Source organism: Strix aluco, chromosome 9 (genome assembly GCF_031877795.1).
Source record: "Strix aluco isolate bStrAlu1 chromosome 9, bStrAlu1.hap1, whole genome shotgun sequence".
NCBI classification, from domain to species: domain Eukaryota; kingdom Metazoa; phylum Chordata; class Aves; order Strigiformes; family Strigidae; genus Strix; species Strix aluco.
In genome coordinates, this window is record NC_133939.1 from 4,284,567 (window position 1) to 4,304,107 (window position 19,541).

At 44.0% G+C, this 19,541-nt stretch overlaps 2 protein-coding genes and 1 long non-coding RNA gene across 8 annotated transcripts in view; 2 read left to right on the plus strand and 1 right to left on the minus strand.

Annotated features, from left to right (window-relative positions):
* The window catches only part of MAP3K13 (mitogen-activated protein kinase kinase kinase 13), an 81,777-nt gene extending 81,554 nt beyond the window's left edge, over positions 1-223 (minus strand). For 3 of the 5 annotated variants that reach the window (XM_074833452.1, XM_074833460.1, XM_074833454.1), the window contains exon 1: positions 188-223. The gene's annotated coding sequence lies outside the window, so the exon portion shown is untranslated. The remainder of the gene's footprint in view (positions 1-187) is intronic. The other 2 variants (XM_074833459.1, XM_074833455.1) reach the window with 2 other exon arrangements.
* Positions 210-3,295, plus strand: LOC141926960 (uncharacterized). The gene is made up of 2 exons (XR_012624255.1): positions 210-537; positions 1,529-3,295. It is a non-coding gene; the product is annotated as an uncharacterized LOC141926960 (long non-coding RNA).
* A 2,646-nt stretch (positions 3,296-5,941) lies between these two features.
* EHHADH (enoyl-CoA hydratase and 3-hydroxyacyl CoA dehydrogenase) overlaps positions 5,942-19,541 on the plus strand; it is a 28,191-nt gene continuing 14,591 nt past the window's right edge. The window contains exons 1-5 of one of the 2 annotated variants that reach the window (XM_074833477.1): positions 5,942-6,068; positions 13,976-14,079; positions 14,829-15,001; positions 16,443-16,554; positions 16,899-17,003. In XM_074833477.1, the coding sequence (XP_074689578.1) occupies positions 5,995-6,068; positions 13,976-14,079; positions 14,829-15,001; positions 16,443-16,554; positions 16,899-17,003 (568 nt within the window). In that variant the 5' untranslated portion in view covers positions 5,942-5,994. Of the gene's footprint in view, positions 6,069-8,846; positions 8,895-13,975; positions 14,080-14,828; positions 15,002-16,442; positions 16,555-16,898; positions 17,004-19,541 lie in introns of those variants that run through there. The other variant, XM_074833478.1, reaches the window with a different exon arrangement.

A 19,541-nucleotide genomic window follows, 5' to 3' on the forward strand; every position in this document is an offset into this window, starting at 1 on the left:
CGGCCCCGGGGAGCACCGGAGCCGGGCCGCCCCCCGGGGAGAGGCGCCCAGCGCTCGGACAGCGGCCGGGAGCTGAGGAGCCGCTGGAACCGGCCCCCTCCGAGGCGACTCCCAGCACAGGGGCCCTGCCCGCACCGACCCTCCCACCGCCAGGAGAGCCCCGGCCCCGCCGCCCCCGCCGCGTTACCTGGGCACCGCGTCCGGCGCCGGCAGCCCCGCCCCGCCCCGCCCCGGCCTCGCCCCTTGCGTCACTTCCGGGGCGCGCAGGCGCAGCGGCGCGCGGGCGGTGCCTGAGGGGGCGCGCGCGGGCGCCGGGCGGCCGTGGTGGGCGCTGGTATCCCCGCAGCAGCCGGGGCCTTTCTGGGGGGCTCCCCGCGGGCCAGAGGAGACCTGGGCTGAGCGGGGGGGGGTGTGGGGACCCCGCTGCCCCGGGCAGGCTGCCGGGACTCGGGACTCCCGGGCAGGGGACCGGGCCCGGCCTCCAGAGCAGCCGGACGGGGATTACCTGCTGGGCTGTCGTGCGGAGCAGGGCACCAGGTTTGTGGCCGAGTGCAGTTAGGGCAGGCAAACCACGAAGTGGTTTTCTTGTAATCTGAGGCTTCCTCTGTTCTCGAAGGCTTCATGATACCAGCCCAAATAATCAGATAATTTTTCAGCCAGTTCCCTCAAAATATTAGGATGTGGCCAAACTGCATATAAAGATGCCAAATTTTGACAGATGCTTTTAACATCGTACTTTACTACTGGACAGAAAAAGAGTTTCATTAGTGGTACATCAACAAATCAGCAATTGGAATGGAGAGCAGAAACATTTATTGATTACATACATCATTTTATCATTGTTACTGACAATTTCACTGTCTCCCTTATAATGGTCCTCTACAATGACTTCTGTTGCTTTTATTCATAACATGAATATTTACATCATATCTCAGTATTCTGTATAAATTGCCTGGTATTCTGTCTGATTCCTCAAGTTATTCCAGTGTGTTGGATTGTTTCATGGTGATGCTAATACTTACAGTACCTTAAACCATGTGTAGATGCTGTGAACGAGGGGACTGTAATCTTGTTCTTTAGGGGTTTTCTGTGATGCTTCCATTGTTTCTGTAGTATTTTTCTTTGTTCAGAAGGACAGCCGCATCGCTTCAGCACTAAGGGAATGTGATACTTCAAACATCAATGAAGCTTTCTGAAGCTGTTGTGAATTTCCATTTATACCTGTTTTCTGCCTGTCAGATTTATACTGGGATAGAGAAGGGACTAAGATAAGGAAAAGGTGAATGCTAACGTCCATATGACCGTTTATGTGGATGTTAACAAGCATCCTTTGCTGGCTTCACAGTTTTTTGGATAATGTCCTGCATTGCTTTTAGTAATATTGTCCACTGTAAACCAGTACATGTAGTATAAATTTAAAAAAAAAAAAAAAAAGGCAGCAATACCTGTGTGACAGCACTAAGCTCTTATGTTTGCTTTCATTTAAAAAAATTCTGAAACCTGTTCCCCGCTTTTATTTCTCCGCCAGTGGAAGTCGTTACAGCCGCGTCACTGCGATGTGCGCGCTAAAGGGAGCACCGCTGGCGGTCACTCAGCTGTCCCGCTGTTGTCGTGTACCAATCCAAGAGGAAGGTCTCCCTGCTTGCACGAGCAATACCACGGCTTGCCAGGAGGTGCTGCTTTGAAACCACACAAATATCGGAGCTTAAAAATCATCACACAGGCTCGGTCTGTTAAAAATAACTGACAGATACTTTGTTCTGGCAGGGAGAACTCAAGATCCTACATCTGAAATGGTGATATTTGTTTAAGACAATTTAAATCTGAAACGCACAGAGCAGTGCTGAACAGGGGACCCACTCGATGGGAAATCCTGTGGGTTGGTACATTGCTAACAGACATGTTACAGCAGCTTTATGTGTGCAAAACTGTTAATGGCTTTGTCTCTGCAGGTCTGGATGTTAAAATATATACATACATAACAGACCTGATGCAGTGGGCAGTTACAGAGAGGTAACTCTGGGTGTCAGGAAGCCATAAAGCCTTAGTCAGACAAACAGTTGTTCTGCTCAGAGAGTTGTGTCGCTGTGCTCTTCGCACCTGCCACGTACATTTTAAAAGAAAATTAGCTGTTTCTTTCTAAGGGGGAGTGCAGTGATGGATATACAACTGTTCTCCACCTACAGCCCTGTTTTTAAACAATATTAACAGTGACAATTTAATTATGCATTTAATTACATGCAGCTTTGATATAGAAGACAGAACAGGAGGCAAAGTTTCCAAGACATTTAAAACCTTTTTTGCTAAAGGAAAAAAAATGCCTCAAAAGATACCCAGCAAGGAGGAAAAGTTTTTAAATATGTCTTTATCGCATCAAGCTAAAACAACCTCCATTGCTAAAAGAAGCTGAGGCTCTTCAGTGGAAATTTAAACTCTAGAATAGGGTGATACTTCACAGCCCATAATATGCCTTGTAGTGTAGATGTAGTTACCACACTGACTGCGGCTGCGCCTCTCAGAGTTACAGGTACCAGCCCTGAGGTGCTGAACTCCAGCTCACTGAGGCTCTAGAAGTCTGGTTTTGGAGACAGTGTAGATAAGGACCTCACAGTGAGCTGAGGAGGTTCACCTCTGGGTGTGTATAACCAAAGCAGCCATTGAAAATTATTTTATGATCAGATGTTTACCAATATTGGTTTTTACCACAGATGAAGGAATTAGCCAGGATCAGAGAACAGTGTACCAGACAAAAGATTGTAAATGTGAGGAGATCAACGGATCTTTTACACTAAATAACTTTTTTTAAAGACAAAAAAATTTTGCAAAAGTCATAGCTGTAAAAGGGAAAGCTGAAAACAGTTGTTGGTGAATTTAGCTGGCCCTCTGAGCTGTCGGTTCAACAGCAGGGTGTAATTCAAGCCTGATGTTTAGACCAGCTGCTGTCAAGAACGAGTAAGTTTTCAGAGCTCCTACACCTCTCAGCACTGTCCCCATGGGTTTTACCACAAAACCTCAGCTCAGATTGTACAATACAGCGAGTCAGACCTTCCATATTCCTCAGAGGTAGTTTCAGTGGAAATACTCTACTCCTACAGCTGCAACATCACTGCAGATCCTCCTTTTCAAACACCTCTGGGGTCAGAAACAGACATGTTTTGTGCAACTTGTCAAATAATCATTTTCCAGGAATTTCTGTTCTGTGTGAATAAGCTTATAGCAAATCAAGCTGCATCTTCTGAAGTACCTTGCAGTAATGATATACTGGAATAAAAATTAACCCAAGCCTCCTATAAATAAAGCACTTGTTTGTATCATTCAGCACTTCCTGAACAAGGCTGATGATCCCAGGAGGTTGTAGGAGACTTGACAGATTCATGTTGCTCTGGCTCGGGAAGAAGCAGGATTCTTTCTTTTACCACTGCACATTCTGGGGGGTTTAAAAGACAAAACACAACATTTACATTCATTGAAATCTGTCCTTTGGTGAATATCCCTCATTTCCACTTCTGGTAATGGAGTTTCTAAGGATCTGATATTCCTGGTTTGAGAAGCCTTTCCTTTTTCCAGAGCTGGAATGGGAACCAGGTCTATTTTCTGAGCATTATCCTCTACTATGGAGTCAAAAGACCAGTAATCAAAGGGGTGACAAAACTTAACCACCTCAGAGGAATATCCACAACCTACCTCACTGCCTGCCTTGTGCTGCTGAAAGAAAGCCTTTCATTTCTACTCAAACCTTCTTACACAAAATTAAGGCTCTACCATAATCATAGTTTACTTCTGAAATAGCATCAGCTGCCACAGACAAATAAGAGTAGAACTGCCTCCTAGCAGAGGATAAAGACATGAGCAATTTTAGATACACAGTTTTAGCTGTATTTCTCTTCGTACAGCAACATGCCTTTTGGCGGGCCTAGGGCTAGAGAAAGCTGCCACCGTGTCTTGTGGTTTCATAGTCAACAGCTGGTTTTCATCAAAATATAAACTGCCAGGCTGTCTGCAGGGAAAAGCCCTGTTCCTCACGGAACAGCTTTAGAAATAGAAGCTCTGGAGACCTGTATGAGCTTTTGGTGAATTACTCAAAAGCTTACAGAAAGAAACTTCACCATCTTGATTACGTTTTGTCAAGGTTAAGTGCACCAACAGGCTCTGCAACCTTGACCCCCTCCCATGGCTGCCTGTGCTCAAGATCAGCTCCGATACAGCAGAGCCTTGCATCAGGCTGCTGTGAGAACAGCTAAGCCGTTAAGAGAGAAAAACAGCAAGAAGCCTGATCTGGGGCCCCAGGCCCATGCCCTCCTCTTCCTCCATTGTTTTGGGAGGTGCATTTAAGCTCAGGCCCTTGCACATGGTCCTTGTACAGCTCAGTGCAGAACAAAGCTCTGAAGAGTTTAATTTCCTCTGCTGTATACAGTTAAATGCATTTCTTCTTTTTCCACCAAACTCTATTTATCTTTAAGGAAGAAAAAAAAAAAAAAGACAAACATAAGGCTTACAACAATAAACCCTAAACATTTACTGGAGCCTTTCCATGACTCTGTAGAGCTTGGGTGGTTTTTTTTATTCCCTGTGAGCTTTCTGTCCCTGAGAAGTGTTTTCTTCTGTGTTTATTCATGCTCAGAAGGGTCCTGTTTTGTCACACTACAGCAGTTGTATTATAAAGGACAAGTAAAATAGACCTGTAAATTATAAACAGAAAGTGCAACTCAGAGTGATCTTTGGTTTCATTCTGGTTAATATAAATACAACAGATCAGTTAGCCCTTGAAGGCGTAGTTTACACCATTTTTATAAACTGCAAAAACACACTATTTTACAAGCAAATTGCAGACTATTATCCCCATTTTGGGGAGTTTTTTACATCGCTTAACAAATGACAGAAGAGCTGTAGTGATCCACCACAAGAGCAATAACAATAAAGGCAGCAGTTGCAATGAGTGAGGACTATATATTCATACAAACCTTTTTGTACACATAAATCAAGTCCTAAAATTATCTATGCCTGTTCCAGACCAGGGGAAGGAGCTGCAGCCATTCTGCCCACTGCCTGACTTGTAAAGGCCAAGAGATATAAAAGAGAGATTGTAAAGCTATAAAGACATTTTAAGCAAATTTAACTTTCCACAGCGAGCTAATTAGGATAAACTGCACCCCACCCCACAGATTAAACCACAGGGAAAGCCAGGCCTCATTACACACCCGTACCTGGGAGAAGCACATGTGGTTGCTGGGGTTTTTTTTCAGGAGTTACTGGGAGATTCGCCCTGGTCTGGGGGTCGGCTCTGACGTGGCTCGTACCCAGCACTGTGATCCGGTGCTGCTGAAGCGTCCTCGTCATGTTCTCTGGATCGCTTCTTGAATAGCTGCACCGGTCACAGGGCAGGACAACCAGCCACCAGCGGATCCATGTCAAAATTCTGTTTTTCAATGTACAGGAGTTTTCCCTCTGAAGAACATTTTCTTTCCCTTGAATTACATTTTTGTGTAAGGGATAGTTTTTATAATATTGGAAACTATTTTTTCTTCTACCTTTTAGCTTTTCCTACAAACTGATGTTTTTCTAAGTAGGATCTTAACAACGTGGCAGAGATTACCACATCCTCATTTCATTAGCTTCCCTGTGTTAATTGCAAAAATCACATAGGCCTTAGGCTCTTGCGGAGTTTTAAGCAGGACCAGCCCTTGTGACAGATGTTTGCCATTTAAATACCACCTAGCCACGGCAATGTGCACCGTCCTTGCCGAACAGGGGTTACCGTTGGTGTCACCGCGCTGAACTGAGGGGCCAGCTCTAAAATAACGCCCGAGGGTCCATAACCGGACGGGACGCGCACGTTAAACCCCCGGCAGAGCCGCCGGGCCCGGGGCAGCCCAGGCCGCGGGGCCGGGCCCAGCACATCCGCGCTGTGGGCGTCCCGGCCGGGCTGCGGGCGGGGCGCCGCGGGGGCCGGCGCGGCCCGACCCGGGCGCCCGGGGATTGCGGCGGGCGCTCGGCATGGCGCAGTACGCGAGGGGCGCCGCCGCCGTGGCCGTCATCCGGCTCCGCAACCCGCCGGTCAACGCGCTGAGGTAACGGCGGCTGCGGCTGGGGGGCCCCCGGGCGGCCGCCCGCCATTTCCTGTGGCGGCCGCCCCTGCCCGGCCCCGCCGCCCCTCAGGGGGGGCGCCGAGCCGGGGCTACGGGGGCTGCAGCGGCGCCGCGCTCGGTCCCTGGCGCTCGCCCGGTCGCTTGGTGGGCGGGCTGGGGGTGCTCTGCTTTCCGTCCTTTTCACCTCATTTCCCGCCCTCTCCTTGCCCGTGTGAGGCCCCTCATGGTCCCCGCGTAGGCCGCCCTGGGAGAGCCTCTACCGAGGGACTCCTCCAGCCACCACTCGGGTACCTGCATCAGCCCGGGCGCTCCTTCAGTGAGAGCTTAGATCTCCTTTTGCAAAAAGCACGCTGAACTTTTCCATGACTTCTACTCTTTATTATAATTTCTAGTGGGGTTTTTTCACAGGAAAGGTGTCAGGCTGATCAATCTGTACATGCTGTCATCTCCTCTGGAAGCTGTTTAAAAACTTGGCGTGTTTCTCATCACCTTCCAGTCTTTAAGCATCAAGATGATGCTTCCAGTGAGAAATTGCACAGCAGCATCAGCAGTTCAGCCGTTTCGCCCTGGAGTTCCGTCAGAGCTCGTAGGTGAAAACCAGCTTTTCCTCTCAGACTCGCTTACTGTTTCGGTTGCCTGCCCCAGGCGCTCCACAGTGCTCTCTTGGCGAGTCCCTGCGCTATCCAAGTGAGCACAGGGGTTAGGGCAAAGGTAGACAGCAGACGTGTTTCAACAAGAGGAGCTGGCGCCAAGCTTAAACCACAGCCAGGGCTGTCAGAACCAAGTTCATTTACCTTTTAAAACTGATTAAGGAATTGACCTCATCTTGGTCAAGAAAGGCCCCAAGTGATCTCAAACACGAGTCAGTGAAAAACAAGGTCAAACATCAATCTGTAGGAGCCTCTGAAATTTTAGTTTTTCATGTGTTTTGTAAAGGATGTATGTGCTTTTTGGCTTTGCATAATCTGTCATAAGGTGTGTATTTTAGATCCTTTAGTTCTGAGTAGCACATAGCCCTTTTTAGGCAGCTGTAGCTGAAGAGCTGTTCTGTAACAGTGACCACAGTGTCTATTCAGTGTATATTCAAAGCCAAAAAAAATCCACTGTAGTTATGCTTGACTTGTAAACCAGAAAGTTTGTTAAAAAGAAGCTGAAAGCGACAAATAAGAGCATTAATAAGAAATGCAAGCTGCCGCTCTTCTGCAGCAAGCTACATTGCTCTGCAGTAACTGGCAATGCTCACTCTCTTGTCACAACAGATTAAAAAGTGCAGTAAGATCATTTTCACGTGCCCAGATAATTATGAGAGAACAAACTTGGAGTAACTTGATGAGATGGACTAGATGTGTAGGACTCCCAGAACTGCAGGATGCAGGACATCCCTTGGACCTCCTGTGGACTGGCGGCCTAAGAGATCTTCCAGGCTGTGCCCACAGTAAACTTTCCATCCTTACCATGTAAAGTACAAAATACAGAGATAAAGATACGTGTTTAAGGAACCTTAACTGCCTCTTTTGAGAAGTTGCCTTCTGCCTTCAAACAGCAACTGCGTGCACCTGCACAACAGCCTCTTTGGGACAGACCCCTGCCTCTACTACCCTTTACACTTCGCCTCTCAGTGCCCTCACAGCAGGGTGCAGTTCTGACAAACCAAAGGTAACAGATGGTGTGGTCATGGTCGTGTCCTCCAGCACCAGGAGGGAGAAGGAAGATCCTGCCAGACTTCAGATCCATTGAAAAGGCAGTTTCCATTGAGTGCTGTATCTTCACTCCCCTACACCTGTATTGTGCTGCCCACACTCTTTTATCTGCTGACAGCCCTGCAGCACAAAGGCCCCTGAGAGACCCGAGTACTTACTTCACCCACGTAGGCTCATTCCCTCGTGACAAGCTCCATAGCACCATAGCACAACCTAAGAAGGGACTGCAGTGATCCTGGCCGTGGTTCCTCACAGCCCCTGCTCTGCTAGCGCTGGTGCTCCTGTGACTGTCACTGAGCCAGCTCCGGGTGCAAATGTGATGAACCACCAGCCAGTTGGTTTGGGTTGGTTTTTCAGCCAGTCTAGCTCTCTGCATTGCAGAAGGAGCACTGCTAGCACAAGGGACAGAGTAAGAGAATGCGGGGAAGGATGGGAACCTGCACAGCATGGATTTAAATCAGTTAAGTTACCGTGAAACTGTAACTTGAGACATGCCTGTGGTCTTTGATCGCTTGACAGGGCAATAATACCTGTTCTAGAAGGGATCTATAATTATCTCATACTTGCCATCAGGTAGTTTTTAGCTGAGATCTGGATATATCTAGGGAAGGTAGAGCACACTCTGATCCCTGTGTGTTCCTTCTGCTTCTGCATATTTTATGTGCTGGACCATACATGTACTGGACTGTACAAACAGGGAGCGAGTTTGCTGTTGGAAATGTTTGACTACATAGGTGATAGCAGGCAGTGAAAGTTACAGACAGGAGCCATGTCCTGCAGTCCTGAAAATTTAATTTCACAGCAGGCACAGATGCTTTTTAAAAGACTGGGGTTTGCTGCTCTGTTCCAGCCTCATTCCTCTCTCCCCATTATATGTGGCACTCGGTGCTGTTTTCCCAGCTCCCGGGCTGTCGCCCTGGCCATTAGCACTTTGGAAGCCACTGGTGGGTAGGAATTTGCTTTCTCCTGTCTGACATGATCTGCTGCTGTGCAAGTACCTCCTGGGCAGTGCTTTCCTGAGGAATGTATGCTGACTTGTGAGTCTGGCAGCAAATTCGGCTCCCACACAGACTCCCCTTTAAGCTGATCTTTCTCTCCACCAGCAGAGGTGACATGTGCCAAATTTGATTTGTTTGGGGTTTTTTTTCCTGGTTTGCAGAAGTTTAGTATTCAGAGATCTGCGTTAATGAGACCATGGCATGGAGACAAGGGATTTAGATATGCAAAAAACCGGGAAGTTTTGGGCAACAGTTAGACAAGACTTGCAAGAGGAAGAACGAGCTACACCTTATTAGCAGTGCTGGCACTGAAAATTAAGAAGGATGTGGAAGAGTATTTCAGCATTTGAGCTGACAAGTGCAGAAAAGCTCCAGAGATGATAGGGTAGGACGCAGGGTATGGGAGTGTACGTGTGGGATTATATAAAGTATAACTGTAACAGTCATGATTGGAAAAGGCTCTCCCTGGCTGCTAGGATTGTCCTTCTGACCCCCGATCAGTGTAAGGATCAGAAACTGTAAAGGAGATTAGAGAAGCTGCAACTTTGGATAGGTAGCAGTGATGGGAGTGTGTGATTACCTGTGTTGGACTGGATCAGCACCTCAGGATGAGATGCAGAGAGAAAATTCTGGAATGCAGTAAGTGTCTGCTTCCTGTAACAACTGTTCTAAAACCCCACAGAAGGGATTCTGAGTTTGGCCTTAATTTATGTGCATGACTCCATTCAAGCTGTATTAGCTGCTGTGTGATAGCAACTACTACACAGCTGGATCTGAGACCGAGGCAAGAGAGAACAGACCAGGTAAATCCAGCACATGAATACTTAATTTCAAGAAGGGAAATACATAAATACCCAGCAGTTAGTTCAAACATAAATGCTGCAAGAAGCTATCCAAAAGACAGGAAGCCTGCAACAGGGGTGGAGGCTGGACCATTGTTGTTTGGGATTTTTCATTTTTTATGTTTATTAGAAGCCAAGGTAAGCTTCAGCCAGCAAGGGATCTGGTAAATGCCCTGCATGGCTTGATGAGAAAGCTAAGAAGACTAAGGGAAAAGTTTGATTTTTTTAAGCTTACTCAAATGAGGAAAACAAGAAATCCCATAAAATGTGACAGAAGAGATGTAAACTGGAAATTAAGACTAAAAAAATACAAAGAATAGATCAAGGCATGCTAAAAAACAGTAGCAAAATGTTCTTTAAATACAAAATATAACCCAGGACAAGCTTACAGGATACCAAGCTCAAAACTGGCAGTTACAGCTCAGGAAAGGGATCCTTACCTTTGCTAGTGCTGTGAAATCATCAGCTCAATGTGCTGGGGCAGCCCAAAAAGCTCACAAAATATTGGGTACCATCAGAGCATATGTTGAGAACAGAGCAGAGGGCATCCCTTTTCTGCGGTATAAAACATCTTATTTGGTGTGGGTACTTTTGGATTTTGCATTCGCGGAAGGATACAGGGACGATCCGGAAAGGCACAACCAAAATAATCCAAGGGATGGTGCACTGCATTAAGGAAGCAGACTGAAAAAGCTGAGTGTCATCAGTTTGGAGAGGAAAAGGCTGTGGGAGAGTAAGATCAAGGTTTACAAAATCATGAAGTAAATCAATTAAAGGCATAACTCTTTATCAAATCCTGCAACAGTTGAACTAGGGGCATTTAATTAAACGAGTAGGAGATTGTTACAGAGCTTGCTGCCACAGGAGCCTGCGGAGGCAGATGGATCAGCAGAATTAGAAAGGGATTAGGCGAATTCACAGACAGCAGGTGTATAAGGGATGCTGAAAAGAATGTGTGTGGACGTACATAGCAAGATCCCCAATGCAGTGATTGTGGGTGTCGGGGGAAGTGCAAGGGGAAAGGACCAGACCTGCGTATTTTCCATAAATGGCATTTTCTATTGTTGGAATCGAGTCTTACTTCTTTAAAGGTGATGAAGTAAATTTTCAGGATTCCCCTAAATTACTTTTTTGGGGTTTTTTAAATGAAAGAAGTTCACAAACCCTAGCTAAAATCTGAAATTATTAAGGTAAATAATAAAACCTTGTTACAAATCCAGCCCATCATCACTGCAATGAGTTTTATGCAAAACAAAAATAACCTCGTGTGGTCACCTGCAAGAACATTCTCTTACCCTGGTGTGCACATGTTCTTTAACAGCACCTGTGGTGTGTTTCTAAAACCCTTAATGCTCAATCATCTTGGCAGAATCACTTTTCTTGCACTCAAAATAGTATATATGGTGGAACCGACTACATAGCATGGGGTGAAGCATTGTTTGGAATGCATGGAGTGAATTTTTGCACTGTTACTGTTAAATGAATGACACTGTCACAGTAATGAAATACTTATGCAAATTATAGTGACTTTTTGTTCTTTAATGCTCTAGCTGTTTGAAGTTGTACTCTTGAGTATTTTTGTAGTTTTACTGTCATACGTTTTACTACGATGCTTTCATCGAAAATTACATCTTTTAGTACCAGTTATAATACGTGAGTTACAAAGCAACGCAGCCTGTGTGTTGGACTGTAACATATCCTGAGGCAAACATATTGCTCCATCTTAGGAGAACAAGAAACTGCAAAAAGTCTGATATTTCTTCCTTTTTGTCCCACAAAAAAATTCCCACTGGGAAAATGTTGTATGGAGAGAGAAGACATATTTATGCAAGTACAAGGTGAAGTTATTCTCTGGCAAAAGTAGTTCTGTTGGGTTAATACAGGTCACGTAGGTATTGAACTGTTATTTTGTGGCAGCCTTGATGACTAATTTTTCTTCTGGTAGGAGTATGTTGTTGTAAGTGCTAAGGGCTTGTAACTAATTTCCTACATAAAATCCTGAACCTTTCCATCTAACGCAGACAAACCTTTTACGTGGGCATTTTGCATCTGCTGATCACATGCCTGCAACAGACACAGAAATGCTTTGATTGCTTCTTGTCTGTTCCTGAGAGAATTGTGGCATTTTTCTATACAATTTTTTCAAATCAGTAGTTTAACATTTGTTTGGAATCCTGGTACATATTTTTCCCACCTCTTTGTAAAGTGTGATGACATTTCTTAATGATTTTCCCTTTAATCTTTCAGCTGCTAGGCTAATTTGGTATTTCTGTGGCCTGGCTCTCCACTGATGCAAAACCAGACCTCTAAGAGCAGCGAGAATCGGGTGCAGCCTGTGGGTCCTCCTCAAATAGCAGCAGCCACAGCACTTGATATTCCAAAGGGAGTGAGATAAAAACCAAATTTTTAATATGTATTTTTTCCCACAGAATATGAAACCATTTATTAAAATTGTAAAGACTTTCATATTCTGCTACATGGAACTATATGTGCTGGAAGGACCTTTACCAAGTCACCTAATAGTTTTTCTTTGTCATGGCCAAATTATTCTCATTTTAAGTTTCAGCTTTCAGAACCATTACTAAAGTCAGACTTCAGAGTTGCCTTTGATGTCTGGATGAGACAATTGGTACATAACCGGCTGTTCTCTCTCCAAAAATAACACTTCTTTCAGTCTTGGCTTGTCAGGTCTCAGGGCTCCTGCTGATCCTTTTGTGTACCATGGCAGCAGCTGATCCTGGAGAGCTCCCTAGACAGCTCCCCTCAGCCAACAGCCCTGATTAACAAACTTTGCTAATAGCTTCTCTTAATTTTTGATTTTGAAGGAGGAATATGCAGAGGTTGGCTGGCAGGACTTCACACAGCTGGCTTGCAGGAAACTTCTCGGGCTCCCCAAGTTTTCCTTTTCAGTCTGTGGATTTCAACTTCAATGCTGCAAGCTGTTGCCTTATATAAATCTGTGATCACCCACCCGGGACACACCTAGAAGCATTACACATGAGTACAGTGATATATTTTTCATATACTTTATGACAAGCTTCCTTTTCGGATGAAACACCCTCAAATATATTGAAAAACATGCACAAACTGAGTATGCATCAGGTCTTTCTATCAGTTCTTCTGAATTCACACTCCTTCTTTCCACTGGGCATCAACAGAGCTCTGCTCCCTTTTTATCAGCCATCTAGCTTACATGTGAAGCTGGGCTTATGGTTTGGAGAAGGTCTAGGAACAGAAGCCATATTTATAAAGGACTGGGTGAGCATGTGTGATCCTTCTTCGAGTATTTCTCCAGCCTCCAACTGCTTGTGGCTCAGATTTTCTGAATTGGAGGCATATCTACATATGTAGTATGTATACACACATGCACACAGCAAAGTCTCTCACAAACTATATATACACACTTACATACTTAAAAGTGTGTGTGTGAGAATATATTTTAGTATCTAAATTATATACACACAATTTGTGTTAATATATTAATAAAGTGTTAGGTGTTAATGCTTTTTTTACCTACCATCTTCTTTATCATCACTTCTCAAACAGATTGTACTCTCTGTGTCAATCCATACACATACACATATATATAAATTAGCTTCTAAGCTTCACATGCAAAGTGGGTATACAGTCATATTTTTTAAATATCTGATTTGTAAAAATACTATTTATACTTTTACTGTTCCATTTTTAATTTCTTTGTTAATTCTTTGCCAGCCACATTTACTGCTTGTGTCTGTGGAAGTATGTTCAGATGAGACAAAAGAAGACATGCTATGTAGTGTTTTAGGCCCAAATTCACTTTGACAGGATCCCACACAAGTTTAAGACTGGACCTATATGCAGATCTTCACAAGGTGAAAACATTATAATCCTCAGCACAGCACCAGCTCTGTGTCAGGTGTTTGAAAGATACCTTTTTATCCCTGGAGCTCCTTTCCCTTCTAAAAAGTTCTTAGACTGTCAGTGGTTTAGCATTAATTACTTTTAAATTATGCTAAACTGTTTTCCTGAAAATCTGAATGTTTAATTCATAAAGACATTTTCAAAAGAACATTTCCCTGTGCTGCCTGCTTTGGAAACAGCAATGTCATAGCCAGAAAACAACTCTCCAGGAAGTGAGTGACAGGTCAACAGTTGTAAGCTTGTCGAATTTTGGCTCTTGCCCTTGAAGTAAGAGGGGGACAAACAGAAGGATTCACCCAGAGAGGCTATGGCAGAAGACAGGCTAGGGGGGAGACCTGCTTGGACATACTGCTCATTTTCACTGGGTCACTTAGTGGTTATAACATTGACCTCTTGGAAGGATAATGCAGTTGATTGTTACTCACTGAATCTCTAATTTATTTCAGTTTGACAGTTCTCCAGGCATTAGAGGATGGACTGAAGAGAGCAGATGCGGATCCTTCAGTGAAAGCTGTTATGATTTGTGGAGAAAATGGGAAATTCAGTGCAGGTAAGACATTTTTCATCAAACACAGCCCAGAAAAAGAGGGAACTTTCTCTACCCACCATGTCTGAAGATTCTCTGCCTGTAACACTGCTGATAAAAGTCTTGATTTGGCTGGAAGTGGCCAGAAGACAGCGGGCTTTTTCTATTCTGCTGTGCCACAGTTGACATGGGGCACATGACAAGCTGGACCATCTAGGCCAGAAATAAGTTGGTATGTTCATGCAGAAATGAGGGACAGCTGCTCACCTCCATAATGCCCCCATGCCTCCTTACTCTCCATAGCTTGCTTTGTATAAAATCTCTGGACCATCAGCTGGTCCCTGTATGGAACATACCCGGTGTGGGGCAGTGGTGAATAACAGATCTTCTTCAGTTGTAGAAACCTGGGAAGCTAGGGGACTTCTGTGAGCTCTACATTGCTTGTACTTAACTATTCCAGACTCAACTTTTTTTTTTTTTTTATTACACCAAGGATGTCTGCAAATTTTTGTAGTAACTGCATGAACATTACAGTTACTATGCATTTTTGTACTTAACCTTCCCCTGAGCTCTCTGAATAGGCTCAAGGAGCCAGGGTTTCTTGAAGGTGGTCCCAAAAGGGGTCGATTCCTGTTAACCACTCTCTCGCCAGCAGCATGCTCTGTAAGGACTGGATCATCTGTGAGCAGATATGTTCAGTGGCACAGAGGGAAGGATTGTTCCAACCACTGCCTTGCCCACTAATTCCTCTTAATTTCTTTGTGCTAACTCAGGAGCTGACATTAAAGGATTTTCTTCTCCGAAGAGACGTGGTATTGCCTTGGGCCCCATCGTCTCTCTCATAGAAAGGAGCGAGAAACCTGTGGTGGCTGCCATTGAAGGCGTTGCCTTGGGAGGAGGCCTGGAGGTGGCACTTGGCTGTCACTATCGGATTGCACATGTGAAGGTAACACACGCTGCGAGCTAGAGAGGCTGGTGAAGGCATCAGGAGCCATGTATATATGGCCATGGACAGGGCAGGCGACTGCTCCTGAAGCGCGGTGGAACAGCACGCCTTTCCTGGGATCATCTGCCCAGAGGAGGGGGGCTTTATAGCTACAGGAGACAAGTCTGTGTGCACAGTCTTCACCTACAACACCACCTTTGACATGCTTTCATAAGTCTTACTAAATAACTAATTTCAAGTCATTTCTAAATATAAAATTGATTTGTAACTAGTAGAATAAGATGTCTGCATAGAAACTTCAGTAACCGAGTGTTAATTTGCTCTAGGTCTCAGCAGTCATTATCTATATTATGATGTAGATGGCTGTATCTTACTGGCTCATGCAGCGTGACTTTCTCTTACTTATGTTTTTTTTTTTTTCCCCAGCCCTGTGAATTTTGCATTTCTTTCTGCTGGTGGCCTAGTTTCAATAGGTAGTTGAAACTCAGCTAGCATGGAGCTTTTATGGTTTGATTCCCCATGAGCTCTGGGTCCTCAGGGAGCACTCTGACCAAAAGACAGCTTCAAGAGTCTTTTAAGGAGTCATCCATATTTTTTTCTTGAATCCCCTCCTTCAAAATTCAGGAATGCTCAACTACCTTTTAGCAGTACCTGCTCTCCTTATAGAGACACTCTTCACTGATAGGGCCATCCTCTCACTTTTGCAGTGTGAATCACTGTTTCTCCATGACAGTGTGGGTTGCTGTAACAGCATAAAGAGGTATTCTGCATCTCCCTATATGCCACTTAAGGTGGGTGCCATAAGTAGCGGTCTTAAAGTGACTCCAAATCTCTCAAGAGCTCAATGGGAAATGTGCAAACTATTTTTTTAAATTAGGCAATAAAATCTGGATAGATTTTTAAGAGAAGACAAGACCCCCCCTTCCTGCTGCCCCTGGCTTCTCTGCTATAACCCTACTAAGTGTCAAGTGCACCAAGAGCCATATGAAGGAAACATTTGAAGAAAGATTAGGGAAGAGTTCTGTACCAGTTTTCCTTTACTATACTTCCAAGAATTAGAATGAGTAGGTTAACAGTTAAGTCAGAGCACCCTCCAGCATTTGGTAACAACTGCTTGAAAGCATTAGTTTACACATGTCAAGCTGGGGTATGCTGTTGGCCCCACAGCTCTCCTCCAGTGCTGTGCTAGCACCCATACATCCACCGAAAAGTGATGTTTTTCCTGCACGTTTGTACACAAGTTCTTGAAATAGTTGAGTGGGCTTTTGTCTTAAATGTCTTATGTAACAAAAAGCAAGGATGAAGTTTCTATGTAGAAGTTCTGAGGCTTCCTAGAGGAGCAATGTGTGAATCAGGTCTGCTTGTCTTTCCTCTATTCTGGTCGGTTTGTAATTAACATTCTTTCTAATCAGATTTGTTGTTGAATTTGACTTAATTTTAGGCACGGATGGGTTTACCAGAGGTCACCATTGGGCTACTTCCAGGTGCTGAAGGCACTCAACGACTACCCAGACTGGTTGGGGTACCAGCTGCTCTGGATATGATCACTACAGGTAAAGTACTGTGCCTTGGCCTTGCTCTGTATATAAGAATATGTCATTGAGTCATACCACCAGCTTGGCCTAAAACCCATGAATTTCTTTTACCTATGTAGCTGCTTGGGTTGAAATTCAGCTTGCTTTCACTAATAATAGACTAGAAAGGGACATACGTGCTTCTGAAGCATGTAGTTAGTAATGCACGTGCTTCTGAGGCATGTAGTTAGTAATGCATTTTATGGTAATAAGCATGTCTCGTATTTGAAGCCAGCTACACACAAGTGATTTGATCAGATGGAGAAGAATGAAATTGCCCATCATGCCCCGCTATAGTCACCTTATTTCTCTTTTTATTACAGGAAGACACATTCCAGCAATTGAAGCACTGAAGCTGGGCTTGGTCGATGAAGTTGTGGAAGAAAACACAGTTGAGGCAGCAATTCGCCTGGCAAACAAAGTGATTGGTGAGGAAAGAATTGTAGCAATGCCAAGAAAGAACTGGTGATGTTTCAAGGCTGGAGAGAGCCAGAACAAAGCCCACTAGTTTGCGCAAATTTATATGCTCCATTCATTGAGTTTTGGCATCCGTATAAGACAGAAATAATTGCAGAATTTGTTTTCTGTTGTCTGAAGTGAAAAATTCAGATGCTGGAGAGATGCAGAAATTCAAGTGAGGATTTGGAGAACAGATACATATCAAGTCCTCCTGCTTCATATTTGTATATCCAAACTCACATGTTCCTCTGGGCTGCTGCACTCCAGTGATTTTGGGGTATATGTTCACTTTCCATATATAGTTTTGGATCACAGCTGGTATTGCATGTATTCTGGTTGCACCATCAATAACAGCTGATCAGAAATAACTTTCTCCCTCTAGTGAAGGGGCTGGTAAACCCTCAGCCCAACTTAATGATCTGTAAATGATACAAGTCTGTAAGTGACTCTGTCCCTAATCCTTTAGCTGCTATGTGAGAAAATAGCCTGTGGAGATGGGAGGGATGTAGAGATATTTTTTTCCCTACCCTAGGAATAACAAAATCAAATTCACTGGCGTTAACACAGAAAGAGGAACATTCCTTGTGCAGAATGAGGAGCACCACCTGGAGAGAAAACAGGATATTTTTCCACTACTAACCTCCTTGTACCCTTGGAAACAGACCATTGACTTCCATCAGGATTTCATCTGCATCACAACGAGATGCATGCAAGGAAGCAAAAAACCCTTTCTGCTTTGATCACATGGCCTTCATAGGCAATGCTTTTCCAAGCTGGCGTGCTGCTCTTGCTCCTGCAGTTCTCTTCACTATCAACAAGGCCCTTTTTTCTCTGTAGGAGCACTTCTCCTGTGCTAGAAGTTGAAGCAGCCTAAGCTTTGTCCTAGATGACAGTGCACCATATTTTTAAGGTAGTTCAGTGAATGGGCTATTCTTAAAATCAGTGTCTTGTATACTTCTATCCAACTTGAGAGGTGCAGAAGAGTATTCTTTGGTTAGGTTTTCTGTAAGAGACGCCCTTCCTTCTCACTGTGTTCTTCCTATGGTATTTTGGGGCTTCATTTTTAGTGCAGAATTGTTGACATAAGCAGTCCTCTTTTCTTTCCCTATATGTAATCAGACTATTTAAATACAATTCTTTAGAAGGAGATGGGTGACGTACTTCACTATTGCTTCTAAGAAAAACAAAGATACTTCCATTCACTGGTTTTGTCTGGTTTGAATGAGAACTCTTGTTTCTCCATCTGTTGGGAGAGCAGTGAAATATTACTACTCCTCTAGGCAAATTAACCCAACAAACAGTGTTCCCTTTGATGTACCCTCTGGGTTTCTGAATGATGCCCTGCATAAGATCTATGCCAGTACTGATGGCAGCAGCAGTGTATCATGGAATGAGTAATAGATACATTGCTAGAACTGGCAAATCAGCAAGCGTTTTGGATTTCAATAAATGCTATGTGAAATTGGGTGAAATTTAGATATTTGTACACTTATTTCTTCTGTGACAGACATTGTGCAGTAGTTGACAGTTGTGAAAGTGAGCTTGATCTTAGAGGAGAACCTCAAAAATGAATCATTGATCCCACTATCCTCAGTGTACTTGCTTTCTGGAATTTATGTCCACTATCACTACTGGCAAATTCCTCTTCTGTAGCTTCATCTTCACTGAAAATTGTCACTACCAAGAAAAGTTTTTTTGAGAATTATATAAGCATACAAGGATCCTAGCTGGATGTTCAGCACGTAACCTGTCCCAGTCTTACTCATTATTAGTGGTAGATTTTCTGTCTGTTTATTTCTGGTTTGAGTTACCCCGGTAAAAATGAGTAATGTGATTGAAGGTGTTTCATATCACACTATGTACCAACTTCAACAGGACTTTAAAAATGCTTTCAGACTCTTTCCAACAGCTTTACTGGTAGTTACAGCATGTGCTTTAACAGTGAAAATATTGGCAAGTCAGCTAATCTTTATTTCTTTCCTGCTTGGAAAATTTTTCATTAGACCTTGCAGAAGACCATGAAAAGTTTTGATGGACCATTTAGCCTCAGGTTACCTGATAATTTGAAAGAATGGTGTAGCCAGAGTCCCTATGTTCCTTTTGAGTCATTCCTGTCTTTGGCCTTTGCCTCAAGTTAACGTAGTTCTGCCATACAAAAACAAACCAGTGTTTTTATTTCTCTACATCAAGCACTAACTCAGGGCTGCAGAAGAGATGACAGTCTTGCATAGCTGGTCTAGTTTTTGTTCACATTGAGTTCTGTTTTCAGTGAACATTTTTCAGATAATCTTAATAAAACCAGAGATAGAGTTGCACAAAAAAATGCCATCACAGAAGTCCACTGTCTTTGTTTCTGAGGAGATTTTTTTTTTTTAAACATGAGGCTAACAACTGCTGGCTTCTTACAGAACAGTTTGGTTAAATAATTAGTTTTGTCACTGACGGAATTTCTATTCTTGGGAAGGATGCACTGCAAGATAAGTCTCAAAGAATCAATTCAGAAATTA